This window comes from Carassius carassius, chromosome 11, assembly GCF_963082965.1.
Source record: "Carassius carassius chromosome 11, fCarCar2.1, whole genome shotgun sequence".
NCBI classification, from domain to species: domain Eukaryota; kingdom Metazoa; phylum Chordata; class Actinopteri; order Cypriniformes; family Cyprinidae; genus Carassius; species Carassius carassius.
The window spans coordinates 4,527,144-4,543,123 of record NC_081765.1 but is presented as its reverse complement, the minus strand read 5'-3'; the positions used below and the strand labels follow the sequence as shown (position 1 = coordinate 4,543,123).

The window sequence follows — 15,980 nt, the reverse complement described above, 5'->3', positions numbered from 1 at the left end:
TATTTTGATCTGTGTGTAAATAAAGTGAAATGGCAGAAACCAGTTTTTCCCAGGACCAGTTCAGATGTCCAGTGTGTCTGGATCTCCTGAAGGATCCAGTGACCATTCCCTGTGGACACAGTTTCTGTATGAGCTGTATTACAGAGTGCTGGGATCAGGAGGATCTGATGGGCATCCACAGCTGTCCTCAATGCAGACAGACCTTCACTCCAAGACCTGCTTTAAATAAAAACACTATGCTGGCTGAAGTGGTGGAGCAACTGAAGAAGACTAAACTCCAGGCTTCTGTTCCTGCTGGACCTGAAGATGTGGAGTGTGACGTCTGTACTGTGAGAAAACACAAAGCCATCAAGTCCTGTCTGGTGTGTCTGAACTCTTACTGTCAAAATCACCTCCAACAACATGAGAATCTCTTTAAAGGTAAGAGACACAATCTGACAGAAGCCATTGGACGACTTCAGGAGAAAACCTGTCCAACACATAATAAATTACTGGAGATCTACTGTCATACTGACCAGCAGTGCATTTGTTATCTGTGCACGATGGATAATCACAAAAACCACAAAACTGTAGCAGCTGTAGCAGAGAGGACAAAGAAACAGGTATGAACTGAAATTCTATCATCTATCTATCTATCTATCTATCTATCTATCTATCTATCTATCTATCTATCTATCGAAATTGTAATGCTATGTCTATAAGCATTGTCGAGTCAAGTCAAGTCACCTTTATTTATATAGCACTTTAAACAAAAAAAGATTGTGTCAAAGCAACTGAACAACATTATTTAGGAAAACAGTTGGTCAATAATGCAAAATCAGTTCATCATTTAATTCAGTGATGTCATCATCTCAGTTCAGTTTAAATAGTATATGTGCAATAATTTGCAACCAATTGAAAGTCAATGAAGTGACCCCAACTAAGCAAGCCAGAGGCGACAGCGGCAAGGAACCGAAACTCCATCGGTGACAGAATGGAGAAAAAACCTTGGGAGAAACCAGGCTCAGTTGGGGGGCCAGTTCTCCTCTGACCAGACGAAACCAGTAGTTCAATTCCAGGCTGCAGCAAAGTCAGATTGTGCAGAAGAATCATCTGTTTCCTGTGGTCTTGTCCTGGTGGTCATATGAGACAAGGTCTTTACAGGGGATCTGTATCTGGGGCTCTAGTTGTCCTGGTCTCCGCTGTCTTTCAGGGATGTAGAGGTCCTTTCTAGGTGCTGATCCACCATCTGGTCTGGATACGTACTGGATCCGGGTGACTGCAGTGACCCTCTGATCTGGACACAGACTGGATCTGGTGACTACGGTGACCTCGGAATAAGAGAGAAACAGACTAATATGAGCGTAGATGCCATTCTTCTAATAATGTAGCAAGTACATAGGGTGTTATGGGAAGTGTTCCCGGTTCCGGTTTACCTAATTAATGCAGCCTAGAAATCCTTTAACGGATTTGGATATTAAAAGCATATTAGTGTGTTATATGTAAGCCAGGTTAAAGAGATGGGTCTTTAATCTAGATTTAAACTGCAAGAGTTATGTAGGTTATTCCAGAGTTTAGGCGGCAAATAGGAAAAGGATCTGCCGCCCGCAGTTGATTTTGATATTCTGGGTATTATCAAATTCCTTGATTTTGAATGCAGCAGACGTGGAGGATTATAATGTAACAAGAGCTTGTTCAAATACTGAGGTGCTAAACCATTCAGGGCTTTATAAGTAATAAGCAAGATTTTAAAGTCTATACGATGTTTGATAGGGAGCCAGTGCAGTGTTGACAGGACCGGGCTAATATGGTCATACTTCCTGGTTCTAGTAAGAACTCTAGCTGCAGCATTTTGGACTAACTTGAGTGTGTTTATTAAGCCTGCAGAATAACCACCCAATAAAGCATTACAATAATCTAACCTTGAGTTCATAAATGCATGGATTAATATTTCTGCATTTGACATTGAGAGCATAGGTAATAATTTAGATATATTTTTGACATGGAAATTGTATTAGAAATATACCTTATTTTAATTAACACACCCCCGATGGCAATATATTATAACAATATATTGTTGTATTTGTGTGCATTGTGTTTATGGTTAATCAGTCAAAGCATTAATATCTTCCTTTCATTCAGCTCAGTGATAGGGATCCATATTAAGGATATTTTGTCCATATTAGGGATTTCCTGAAGCGTTGTAAATTCTATATGACTTTTGTGAGGCATATTTGGAGTTTCTGCATGAGGGCACCCTCTTGCTATAAGTATGAATGAAACATACATTAAATGTGTTTGTAGCGCTCCATACTGCGCATGCCACTCCATTTTTGGTAAAAATAGCTAAAGTACTATTTCTCTCTAAAGAAATTTTAACTAAAAATGATAATCCATATGTTCCTCCAGTGTACAGGAGTTTCTTTTGCTTGAATGACATCACTGTCAGCTGGCTTAAGTTGATTCAGAGTTCCTACTGTTTGTGTCAATGCAAGCAGCTAAATGTCCGTAAGGGAACATTTAGTTCTCATGGAACTGTCCTATTGCTTTTTCCTATAACTAAGTTCCTAGAGCGACCCGGTGTGAAAGTCCTCTCAGTAAACCAAAGCCCTCACCTTGAGGCTTTAACCATGAAATGCCTGACACCTCTCTCAGCTCATTTGGCAGTATGCTATCCAATTTTGATGATACCCACATCATTTCAATGGATGTGCTCCCCATGATGATCCGTCTCTGGGAGACTCTGATTTACTAATTCTGGAGTCTTCCTTTTGAACTGGCCATAGCACCTTGTTCTTATAAAATGAAATTATGGGGGAAGTCATGGCCTAGTAGTTAGAAAGTTTGGCTCCTAACCCTAAGGTTGTGTGTTCGAGTCTCGGGCTGGCAATACCACAACTGAGCTGTCCTTGAGCAAGGCACTGAACCCTCATCTGCTCCCCGGGTCACCATACTTGGCTGTATGTCACTTCACTTCAATGACAGTTCTCTGGATCAATTGAAAATCCTGGGCATACTCAACCTTGGTATCTCAGCTTTGAGATCTTGTTCTTGATTAACTTCAGAGGCTAGGTTCCTGTCAGGGGGAATACATTCACAAACCCCATGTGGAGGTTAGAGTGGTGAATTCCTCTTTGGGTGCAGAAAAAGGTTCTGCTGCTAAGGACAGTGCATATCCAAGGAAAAATCAATCTGGGAGAAGATTTCTCTTAAGGCATGGGTTGAGGTCCAAGAAATGGAGGTTGCATCCTCAGACCACAGGTGTGTCAAACCTGTCATTCCCACATTAAGTTCTCAGATGTGGTGTCTTTCCTGGAAAAAATTCCTTAGCATGCTGCTGGCATGACCCCAGCTATATTTAAGGTGAGCGTGGTGGTGTTTACTGCTGTACACACACAAGTTGAGTTTTTTCTTTTGGGAGGTATTCAATTTGTTTCTCATTTCATGCATGGGATTAGATAGCTGAAACTTTTCTGTCCTGCTTGTGCTCCTTCTTGGTACTTATCTATACTCCTAAAATGTTTTGATGGGGCCCCATTTGAACCCCTTAAAGAGTTAGTTCACCCAAAAATGAAAATTAGTCTGTGTTTTACTAACCCCCGAGGCATTCTAAGTGTATATGACTTTCTTCTTTCAGACGAATCCATTCGGAGTTATATTAAAAATTGCCTTTGGTCTGTTACGGATATCCACAGGAGGCTGAGGAATAACAGAAAGACAGTTTATTGAGGCACAAGCAGAGGAGCGGGTAGTGCTGGGTAGAGTGATATGGAGTATGGCAGTGATGAAGGGATCCGTAGTAGCAGGGTAGAGACGTCAAAGGAGGGAGGTGTACCACACACACGCACGGAGATGGCTTGGAACTTCGGGAGATTGCTGGAGAGAGGTAAGTAGAGATAGAGTTTGTCCTTAGAGTTAGCATACAGGTAAGACCTTGTTGCGAACGAGACCGGACGCTGACTGAGTGCGTGTTTGTGGTATTTGAAGTGCAGAGGTGAATGGATGATGATGAGGGTCAGGTGGAAGTGCTCAGTACTCAGGTGAGGGCGTGCGTTGTGAATGAGTGGAGGTGGAACCTGGCGTGTTTGTAACATGGTCTTTCAAGGTGTTTAATGCCCCTTGGCAGTGTTTCATGAATCAGTCCAAAAGACATTAAATAATAAGTGCCCTTCCACGAAAAAGTGGGTCCAGGGGTGAAAAAAGGCCTCCTGAAAAAAACCCATATTCAAAACTTAATAATCACTTGAATCGAGCTTGCACTCACAGTTGTAAAAGGAAGCAGTTCTGGGGTAGATGACGTATGGAGGTTGGCTTTGCGCATGTGCCACTCAGAAGTAATGCAATCGGAAGTGCAGGGGAGAGATCAAAACAATCAATCAATCAATCAACCTTTATTTGTACAGCCCTTTACAACACTCAAAGTGAACCAAAGTGCTTTCCAGGAAAAATTTAATAAGAAATAAAAACAAAATATATAAAGACAACAATATAATGCAACATATAATAAAATATACAAAATATATAATGCCACAAAACAAAGTGTAAAAACAAAAAATATGCCACAAAGAAAACACAAAATGCCACAACAACTGCTATAAATTAAAAGCCAGTCTAAATAAATAAGTCTTAAGCTTAGCCTTAAAGAGGCCCAAGTCAGTGATTGTACATATGTCAGCAGGTAGTTTGTTCCAGAGGCTTGGCCCAGCTACAGAAAAAGCCCAGTCACCCCAGAGTCTGTACCTTGTCCTAGGGACTTCTAGCAAAAGTTGATTTGAGGATCTGTTTGATTGACGCAAAGTTAACATCTCAGTTATGTACGGTGGTGCAAGGCCATTGAGAGGTTTAAAAACAAACAATAAAATCTTAAAATCAACTCTAAAAGAAACTGGAAGCCAGTGGAGTGAAGAAAGAATTGGAGTAATATGCTCACGTTTACGTGTGTTAGTTAGAAGACGGGCTGCTGCATTCCGCACCAGCTGAAGGCGCCTGAGTGATGACTGTGAGACTCCAACATAAAGCGCATTACAATATTCTAGTCTTGAACTAATAAAAGCATGAATAGCTCTCTCGAGGTCCGAACGATTTAATAATGGTTTGACCTTGGCCAATAGATGTAGCTAAAAAAAAATAGTTTTCACCACACTGTCAATTTGTTTATCAAATTTCAGATTACTATCAAAAGTCACACCGAGATTCCTGATAGTCGGTTTAAGCTTTGAAATTTTGCATATTAGGGTCAGAGGTTGCAGACTCACCAAATAAAATATATTCAGTCTTATCTTCATTCAAATTAAGGAAATTTTGCTCTAACCATAATTTAACGTCATCAATGCAATCAATTAGCGACCCGAATGCATCAGTGTTTGTTGGACTCATAGGCAAATAAATCTGTAAATCATCAGCATAGCAGTGATAAGCTATGTTATGCCTGACTATGATGGACACGAGTCTGAGTCTGATAAAACCGGTCTGAGAACAGAGCCTTGTGGCACCCCACAGGAGAGAGAAGTAGTAGAGGAGGATGAGTTTTCAATCACTACAGAAAAGGTTCTGTCGGTCAAATATGACAAGAACCACTGAAACGCAGTACCTTTAATGCCAACATAGTGGTTAAGGCGAGATAGAAGGATTGCATGGTCCACTGTATCAAAGGCAGATTGAGGAGCACTAAAATAACAGGGCTCAAGAAAACAACACAGATGAAAATATACATAAATATAGCTATGAAAGAATGAAATAAAAGTAAACAATAAAAATATAAGAATAAAATATAAAAAAGATGTATATTGTAGAATTAAATATAGAACGCAAAATAATGTGCATGAATGTAGACTGTAGTCTTAACTATTAAGATATACAGGGATGTACAATGTGCATATGTGCATTATACTGTAGTCTTAAATATTAAGATACACAGGAATGTACAAGAGGCAAATGTGCAAACAGGTTGAAACTGTCAGTGTGTCTATGTGAGGTAGAGAATGATGAAGATCTTACTGATAAAGTTACTATTAAGTGGAGACATGATGATGTTCAGAGGCTGGTTTTGAGTTTAAGAGCCTGATGGCCTGGGGGAAGAAACTCCTTCTGAGTCTCTCGGTTTTTGCCATCAGGCTACGGAAGCGCTTACCAGATGGCAGCAAAGTGAAAAGATAGTGGATAGAGTCCTTGATGACTTTTGGCAGCGTTTGAGGTAGATGTCCTGCAGAGAGGGGAAAGCAGACCCGGATATGCGCACAGCTAAGCGCACAACTCTCTGCAGGGCTTTGCAGTCTTGACTGGAGCTGTTCCCATACCACACTGAGATCCACTGAGTCAATACACTTTCTATAGCCCCTGAATAGAAAGTTTTCAGGATTGCTGGTGAGACCCTGAATTTCCTCAGCTGTCGCAGATGGTACACTCATTGCCTGGCTTTATTAACCTGTGTTTGAATGTGCGTAGTCCAAGTCAGGTCCTCTGAGATGTTTACACCAAGGTACTTGAAGCTGCTCACCCTCTCCACAGGTGTCCTGCTGATGATAAGAGGTGTATAGGACTGCTGTTGTCTCTTCCTGAAGTCCACAATCAGTTCTTTAGTTTTGCTCACATTCAGAGAGAGACAGTTGTCCTGGCAACATGATGTTAATTTCTCTACCTCATCCAAGTAAGTTCTGAGCCCAGAACCACAGTATCATCAGCAAATTTGATTATAGATGTGGAGCTGTGCAAAGACATGCAGTCATGTGTGTAGAGGTCTTCCAGTGAGGTCTTCCAGTGAGGAAATCTAGAATCCAGTTGCAGAGTGAAGAATTCAGGCTGAGGTCTATGAGTTTAAAAGCTAGATTTATGGGGACTATAGTATTAAAAGCTGAGATATAGTCGATAAATAGCAGCCTTACATAGTTCCCGTCATTGCTGTCAATGTGTGTGAGAGAAGAGTGCAGGATGTGAGAGATGGCATCATCAGTGGATCTGTTTGGGCGATAGGCAAACTGAAGAGGGTCTAAAGTATCCGTGATGGAGGAGCAGATGATGTTTTTAACCAGTCCCTCAAAGACCTTCATGACTATTGATGTGAGGGCAACTGGACGATAGTCAAGGAGGCCTTAGTTCACCCCCAGAGCTGTGTGAGACACTTTTTTTATGAAAGGGCACTTTTTATTTTACTTCTTTTGGACTGATGCACTGCAACACCCGCTGACTGCAATGATAGAGCTTGAAAGATGAAATACAATTTTTAATATAACTCCGACTGGATTCATCTGAAAGAAGAAAGTCATATACACCTAGGATGCCTTGGGGGTGAGCAAAATGCTGCCTAATTAGCATTTTTGGGTTAACTAACCCTATATCTGAGCTTATCACTCTTTATTTATTTATTTATTTATTTACTTTTTTGCCTTTATTATGATAAGACAGTAGCTAGACAGGAAGCGGGGGAGAAAGTGGAAGATAGAGGGGGGGGGCATGATCAGGAAAGTCTGTGTGACAGGAGTTGAACTTGGGACGTCAAAAGTGCAATGGATCTATATGTCAGCCCTTTTCCCACAAATCGATTGGTGCCAAGCTACTTCCTCTTAAACTGACAGAATTTTGCTTTTAAAATGATTTTGTTGTTACACCCTCTAAAGAGAATAGAGATTTTCACACCTTATAGGTGGGTCTGTCCTGTATGTTTTTTGCTCCCCGTAAGGTGAAAATTTTGTGACCGAAGCTAGGTTACCTGACTAAGGTTCGGTTGCTCTCAATTTGTAGAAATAAAGTCACATTTGGTGAAGGATGCAATTTCTCTTTCTTATTAGGCACTGACAGCAAACTGTGTTTTAAAGCACACAAAGACTAAGATGAGCAGTCTTTAATAAATCCACAGATAGGTTAATCCAAACAAGGCGATTGCTTTTAACATTGCCCTTACGAAAGGAAAATATATTTACCAATATATTTCTTAAAATATATTGTGATATATTGTAATATATTATTTTCCATTTTTATTTTCTAATATATTATATATTTGAATACATTGAATAATATATTGATGATACATATATTATATTATATATTGCAAAATATACAAATGATTGCCGCTTTCAGCATATTGCAATATATTGGAAAAAATAAATATATATAAGAATATATGCCTAATATATTACATGATATTTTCCAATATACTGCAATATATTTTTGTTCCATAAGCGTGAAGTAACATGGTCACAAGACCAAACAATAATGAGCAGACAGAGACCAACTTAAATACACAGACTAAACAAGGATAATTAAGACACATCTGAACCTTATGATGAACTCAAATCAGAAACCATGACAGCAAACTCCACTGTGGAAATGGTGCAAGCTGAAAACAAAATCCAAACAGTGTGAAGGTGTGACAGGTGCTTGGGTTACCCAAATTTTTTGACATATTTACACTCAGTCTACAAGAAGTGTTGCTTCTTTTTTTGCCATTATCTAAGGTTGCAGATTTGGAGGACCTTTGTTTTGCATCAAACAGTGTCTCTTTTTTGTCACATTTTTACTTTCTGGATTTGACTCCTGGTTCCCAAGTTTTATCAGTTTATATTCCTCTATAAACTTTGTAGTATGGCATTGTGGTATAGTGTTCCTATAATGTCACCTACTGTACTGATGAAACATCGAGTGAACCTAGGAAAGATCTTGTAGCCCTGCCATACTCTTTCATTACAGCTACTATTCCTTCATAGAAGCATCTGAGATTGATGGTCCAGGTGCATTCCTTTTAGGCACCGGTGATGCCATCAGACAATTAACTTTTGTGACTATACAAGGTTCAGTCAATCATCACATGTGAAGGGTGTTCCCATAGATACTGATGCAGCATCTCCTTCCCATTCTGAGATCTGTACTCATAATCAATTTCTAATTTTAGAAATACATTTACAGAAATCTAATAATATCTATATACACATTCTCTTGAACCATGATTCTTCTTCTTTTTACATTCTAATTCTTTGTATTTGTTTAGCTTCATGGAAGTTTCCCTCTATCTAGGATGCAAATTTTATAGTAATTTAGCTCTCACTTTATTTTAAGGTCCAATTCTTGCTATTAAAAAAACCACTAACAATGAATTTTGCCTCAATAAACTCCTAATTTGCTGCTTATTAATAATAAGTAAGGTAGTTGTTAAGTTTAGGTAATAGGGATGTAGAATATGTAGAAAAATACATATTCTAAAAAAGAAAAATAGAAAAATTAATGTAGAAAATACACCCACACATACACTTTCCGACACAAGGTAAAAACATTTTAGACTTTGTTTACACCACACAGAGAGGAGCTTAAAAATCCCTCCCCCTCCCCCTCCCCCACCTTGGTGCCTCAGACCACATATCGCAGTCATGCTAATGCCTGCATACAGACCGCTCATTAAAGTCGCAAAACCAGTTCAAAAACAGTTTCAAGCGTGGCCGGAAGGATCATCAGGGGCGCTTCAAGACTACTTTGACACAACAGACTGGAATATGTCCTCTCCTGGACTGCCAACACTGCAGCACTGGCCAAGAAATCACAACAGCGTCTCTACTTCCTCCACAAACTGAAAAGAGCCAGATCAAAATGTCCCATCATGTACACCTTCTACAGAGACACCATCGAGAGCATCCTGACGAGCTGCATCACTGTGTGGTATGGCGCCTGCAACGCGTCCTGCCGAAAGACTTTGGTGTTTCTCTCCCCTCCCTCCAGGACATTTATGGGACCCATCTCACACGCAAAGCCCTCTGCATTGCAGGTGATCCCACTCACCCATAACTCAGCTTCTTCAGCCTGCTACCATCAGGGAGGAGACTCCGGAGTATCCAGGCCAGGACCAGCAGACTGAAGGACAGCTTCATCCACCAGGCTGTCAGGAAGCTGAACTCGCTCCCGAACTTGCCCCCCCTCCCCTCTTCTGCCCCCGGCACCACTGAACTATGAACCCCCGCCCCCCCCACATCCCCAGGACCTTACACCGCCCCCCCCCCCCCCCCCCACTAACATACGGTGACATGCACCAGTCACTTTGCGCAGCACTGGTCGGCTCACTACCTCATTCTCCATGGAACTAACGTCACTCTACTACCTCATAAGTCAGTTAAATAAAATAACTGCTCTTGAGCCCCTTTTCAATTTAATCAGACCAAATACGCTTTTTTTGCACTAAAAATTCTTTTTATCTTCAATGTTTGTTCACCTCACTGATTTGCACTCTATCTGCCATGTGCCTTGCGCTGCTTTATTTAACTTTATTTGTGAGTTTATTATATGTCTTTTACATTCCCTTATTGTATAGCTGTATCTTATATTTTATATTTGATCTAGATTTTTAGGCTCTACTGTTAGTTTTATCTGTATGCACCGGGGGTCTGAGAGTAACGCAATTTAGATTCTCTGTATGTATGTACTGTACATGTGGAAGAATTGACAATAAAGCAGACTTGACTTGATGTGCTTCATAAGTACTAATAAACAGCAAATATGTTAATAATAGGCATGCTAATAAGCAACTAGTCAATCGTGAGAATCGCTCCCTATTAAAGTATTACCATAATTTTTAATGCAGTTGTATGTAATATTTCTAAAGTTTACAGTTTTGCTAAATGTCCATGCAGATAATTTTGAAAGAGACACAGAGAAAGTTCCAGCAGAGAATACAGCAAAGAAAGAAAGATCTTGAGGAGCTGAGAGAGGCTGTGGAGTCACATAAGGTGAGTTTAGAGAAGAACAGAGGTTTGAGACTCTGTTTATGACTGTGGGTCACAGGCAGCAATCACTAAGAGCTGATTGTTATTTGTGTCCTGAAAGTGCTCTGCAGAGAGAGCCGTGGAGGACAGTGAGAGGATCTTCATTGAGCTCATCCATACTATTGAGAAAATCCGCTCTAAGATGCTGCAGATGATCAGAGAACAGGAAAAGGCTGCAGTGAGTCGAGCTGAAGGACTCATGTATCAACTGAAGCAGGAGATTGATGATCTGAAGAAGAGACATGCTGAACTAAAGCAGATTTCTCAAACAAATGATCACATCCACTTTCTCAAGGTAACAGATCTGAAATAAGAGAACTGTGCATGTTCACCCATACACTGCTGTTATAAAGCTTGGAAGAGCCAGGTCTTTTTTATATATATAACTCCGACTGTATTTATCTGAAAGAAGAAAGTCATATACACCTATAATTTGAGGCTTAGTACTTTATGGGCTAATTTTCATTTTTGAGTGTACTCTCCCTTTAAAAGCTAACATCCTGCAGAATTTGGCCCCAAGTTTCTATTAATCCTGAAGACCTTTATTAGATGGTTTGAATTAGAATTGAATTAGAATTTCTAAGACCTGGTTATAAAATAAATATAAATACTGGAAATGACTAGAACAGCAGTGCTAGAATATACCTGATAGATATCAGAATGAAGCAACAATTGCAAATAAAGCACAGATACAATCAAGCAAGCAAATATGTGATTGTAGTGCAGCTAGGCCGAGGTCATGAAGGTTTTTGTTTTGTATCTTTATCTTTATGTAGAGTTTCCAGTCTCTCGCTGTATCTCCCGAATCTGCAGATGAACCCAACATCACTGTCAGCTCTCTCCTCTCTTTTGATGAAGTGAGAAAGTCTGTCTCTCAACTGAAAGAAAAACTAGAGGACTTCTGTCGAGAGGAGATAGAAAAGATATCTGGCAGAGGTAAAGCAGCAGACATACGTTAACTCTCAGTCATCATAGAATGTTTACAAAATTAATAATTATGTCTGTTTATTCTCTTAGTAACATATGTTGAAATTATTCCCACCAATGAACCCACAAACAGAGAGGAGTTCCTACAATGTAAGACATAATGGAAACACACAGACACACATGCATCGGTACTTCTGGACTTTCCACTGATTTGGCTTTTACACTGATCAGAGAGAAATGCAAATATTAAGATTGCACAGTATGTGATATACAATACAGCAATTGTTACACTCCTGTATGGCACACACATTTAAACGCGTAATAAATGACTTTGTTTTATCTCTTTTAGATTACAGTAAGTTCACTCTGGATCCAAACACAGTGAATGAACACCTCCGTCTGTCCGTCTGGAGTGGAGTGTTTAATGTCCCTAACGTAGTCCAGCAGTATCCTGATCATCCAGACAGATTTGATCCTTTTCCGCAGGTGTTGTGTAGAGAGAGTGTGTGTGGACGCTGTTACTGTGGAGCGGTGATGATGGCGTGGATATATCAGTGTCATATAAGAGCGTCAGCAGGAAGGGAGGCAGAAATGAGTGCGTGTTTGGATGTAATGACCAGTCGTGGAGTTTGGACTGCACTGCCTTGCTTTACTCGTTCTGGCACAATAACAGCTACACTGATCTTCATGTACCATACGGTCGCAGGAGAATAGGAGTGTATGTGGATCACAGAGCAGGAACTCTTTCCTTCTACAGCGTCTCTGACACAATGAGCCTCATCCACAGAGTCCAGACCACATTCACTCACCCTCTCTATCCTGGGTTTGCAGTTCATCCTGGATCAGCAGTGAAACTGTGTGACCTAACGATATAAATTACAGAGAGTCTGCTGTCAGTTGTAATGATACATGGTTTTAATCCACATGATGAATAAGATATTACTGCAGTCTCTTATTCACTATCAAGAAAGCTGAACTCCTTGAAATATCAGATGTTAACAGAATAAAACTCTTAGAGATTAAATGCAATTCTAATCATTGTGCTGATTAAATTATTGTGAGAGAATAAAAAGGGCTGAACTGCAGATTAACTGCATACAGAGTTATGTAAATGGTAGGCTACCTTAAACAGCGTATATAGGCCTAACTTTTTATATTATAGACATTTTAATTTATGTTTTAATATTTAAATGCTGCTGTCCATGTGTTTGATTTGATATATAGCAGTCTGTTCTGGTTGATTTTAGTGTACATTCATGCCACCCTAATTTAAATGTCCATTCATTCAATAGCCATTGTTTGAAAATTGGATCGGATTAAATTATACATATACTGTATAATATAATGTCTAATATTAGACATATAATGTATAAATTGTAAATTGATCATATGATATATAAATATAAAAATATTTTATGTCTTTTTTGTCTGTTTTTTTTGTAGCATCGCTGAGAACAAGAGAGCAAGTCTAACATAATTATGTCCATATTTACATTTACAATTAGACATTTAGCAGACGCTTTTATCTAAAGGGAATATCATATAGGGAAGCTACTTAAAAAAGAGCTAAACAACGAAAGCAATCAGTTTATAAAAAAGTTAAGGTTTTAGTTTTTATCACCACGCTTCCTTATTTGACATACTTGAGGAAACAAACGCGTTTTTGCCATTGGGTTATTTGGTCCTCCCCGGCACCCGTCAGACGCGCCTCTGCGTCCGCGCACCCGGAAACTGAGCGGTGCGACAAAAGCAGCGCTTTCTGCAGGAATAAACACCTCAGGTCTGTTCACAACATGCTTTCAGATTAGAGAAAACATCTCAGTGGTGTGTTTATGACACAAGTGAACGGTGTATCCCTCGGTATGTCGCTGTTTATGTGCTGGGTGGGGTCAAGCAGTAGTTTCTCCTGGGCTGCTAATGTGAATCAAACGGAGAGCAATAACACGCATTAAACTCTTTCAGTTAAGAACACTAACACTACCAGTCAAGAGATTTTCAACGGTAAGATCCTTTATGTTTGTTAAATAAGTCTCTTCTGCTCGCCAAGCTTGCATTTATTTGATCCAAAACACAGCAAAAGCTTCAATATTGTGAATTATTGTTGATCTTTTTTATGTCAGCATCATTACTCCAGTGTCACATGATCTTCAGAAATCACTCTAATATGCTGATTTACTGCTCAAAAAACATAAATTATTACTATTAAGATTTAAAACAGTTGAGCACTTTTTTTCAGGAATCTTTGATGAATAGAAAGATCCAAATATCAGCATTTATCTGAAATAAAAAGCGTTTGTAACATAATACACTACTATTCATAAGCTTGGAGTTTACTTAGCAAGTATGCTTTAAATTGATAAAAAGTGATGATAAAGACACTTATGTTACCAAAAATATATATTTCATTTAAATTGTTCATCCAAAAAAAAAGAAAAAATATACTTAGCTGTTTTATAATGATAATAATTATTATTTTGTAATTTATTTTTTTTAGCAGTAAATCAGCATATTAGACTGATTTCTGAAGATCATGTGACTCTGAAGACTGGAGGAATGATGCTGAAAATACAGCTGCACATCACAGAAATAAATTACACTTTAGAATATATTCAAATAGAAAACAGTTATTTTAAATATAAATAATTCACAATATTGTAGCTTTTGCTGTATTTTGGATCAAATAAATGCAGGCATTGTGAGCAGAAGAGAATTATTTAACAAACACAAATATTACTCTTCAAAAACTTGACTGTTAGTGTATGTGTATACAGGATGAAATATTCAACAAGATGAATGACACCTAGGTGAACTATCAGTTAAAGTCAAGAGCAGAGAAAAGATCCTGCAGTATTTGTTGCCCTTTGGACCAGACAGGAAGCGAGTCGAATAAACTGCTTCTCTATTTGTCATGAGTTCAGTTTAACTGCTTATATTGTGCTCCCAAGATCCCAAGCTTTAGTGTGATGCCTCAGGACTCATGCAGATGGCAGTGAATGAATGATAAATCTGTTCTGTAATCCTCAGGGAAAGATTACTGGACTAAACAAGGCACTATTTTTCAAGTGCATGTTTTAATCTGGTCATGAAGGGCTGTGGAGAGAGTCAGGTGCTGCGGCACACAAAAGACAGATCAGAGACACAAGTGTGACTCCTGAGCTGATCCTGATCATCTGAAGAGACTGGGACGGCCCGACAGACTGGCGGCACTGACTCTCTTTCCCTCTTATACTTTCTGGACATTTAAATAAGATTTGCACCAAATTGCATGTTTTTGCTCAGTTTGGGCCTCTGAATAAAATTAAAGTGTTTTGTTTTTTTGAGTATGAGCTCCATATTCTCACTTCAAGTCAAGTCAGCTTTATTTCTATAGCACTTTATATAACACACAGATCGTCAAAGCAGCTTCACAGGGTTTAACAGAGAAAAAAATGTCTAAAGTTTCAATAAAAAAACATACAGGAAAACCCCGCGTGACACTAACTTGAGTTTGTCTTTGTGTGTTTAGTGAAGAATCATGTCAGATAAAAGTGAGCTAAAAGCTGAGCTTGAGCGAAAGAAACAGCGCTTGGCTCAGATAAGAGAGGAGAAGAAGAGAAAGGAGGAGGAGCGCAAGAAAAAAGAGGTGACAAAACACACCATACTCTACTGTTTCACTTGTGTTATTATACCAGGTTGAGTTTTACAATATGCCACAGGCTCATGTGTGAATAATAATAAGTAAAGTCCTTTTATAAGCATGATTACAGTAGTAACAAGAGTAGAAAACATTCTTCCCAGGCTCCTTGGGGTGGAAGTTTGTCACACATTAATATGCACAATTAACAACTTTTTCTGATATGTATTTTTAAGTTGTGGTTGATGAAATCAAAACGACTTAATAAAGCAACAAATAAATAAATAACAGTACACCTATGAAAATTGGATCTATTTTGGTTTTTGATCTTTTAAAATAGTCATGAACAAAACAGTATGGCAGCTTATGAATAGTAAATATTTAGCAGCTTGTAATGAAAGTGTGAAAACTACTTTTAAAATCTGAATGTTGTTAAAAACAATGAATACAGCGCTGTCTGCATGTTTTCAGGGAACATTTCATGAATAGAGTACAAAGTAAATGACCGAAGACTAACTCCTTTTTTATTTTTCAGTAAGTTCTAAGCTTATATACCGTATTTTCCGGACTATAAGTCGCACCTTTTTTCATAGTTTGGCTGGTCCTGCGACTTATAGTCATGTGCGACTTATTTATCAAAATTAATTTGGCATGAACCGTGTGCGACTTATATATGTTTTTTTCTTCGTCATTACGTATTTTTGGACTGATGCGACTTATAC

General features: G+C 38.9%; 1 protein-coding gene and 1 pseudogene across 2 annotated transcripts in view; both read left to right on the top strand.

The window, feature by feature from the left end:
* On the top strand, positions 1-12,575 carry LOC132152645 (tripartite motif-containing protein 16-like; annotated as a pseudogene).
* Positions 12,576-13,322: 747 nt separating this feature from the next.
* The window catches only part of dync1i2a (dynein, cytoplasmic 1, intermediate chain 2a), a 29,999-nt gene continuing 27,341 nt past the window's right edge, over positions 13,323-15,980 (top strand). For both annotated transcript variants that reach the window (XM_059561406.1, XM_059561405.1), the window contains exons 1-2: positions 13,323-13,425; positions 15,151-15,267. In XM_059561406.1, the coding sequence (XP_059417389.1) occupies positions 15,160-15,267 (108 nt within the window). In that variant the 5' untranslated portion in view covers positions 13,323-13,425; positions 15,151-15,159. The remainder of the gene's footprint in view (positions 13,426-15,150; positions 15,268-15,980) is intronic.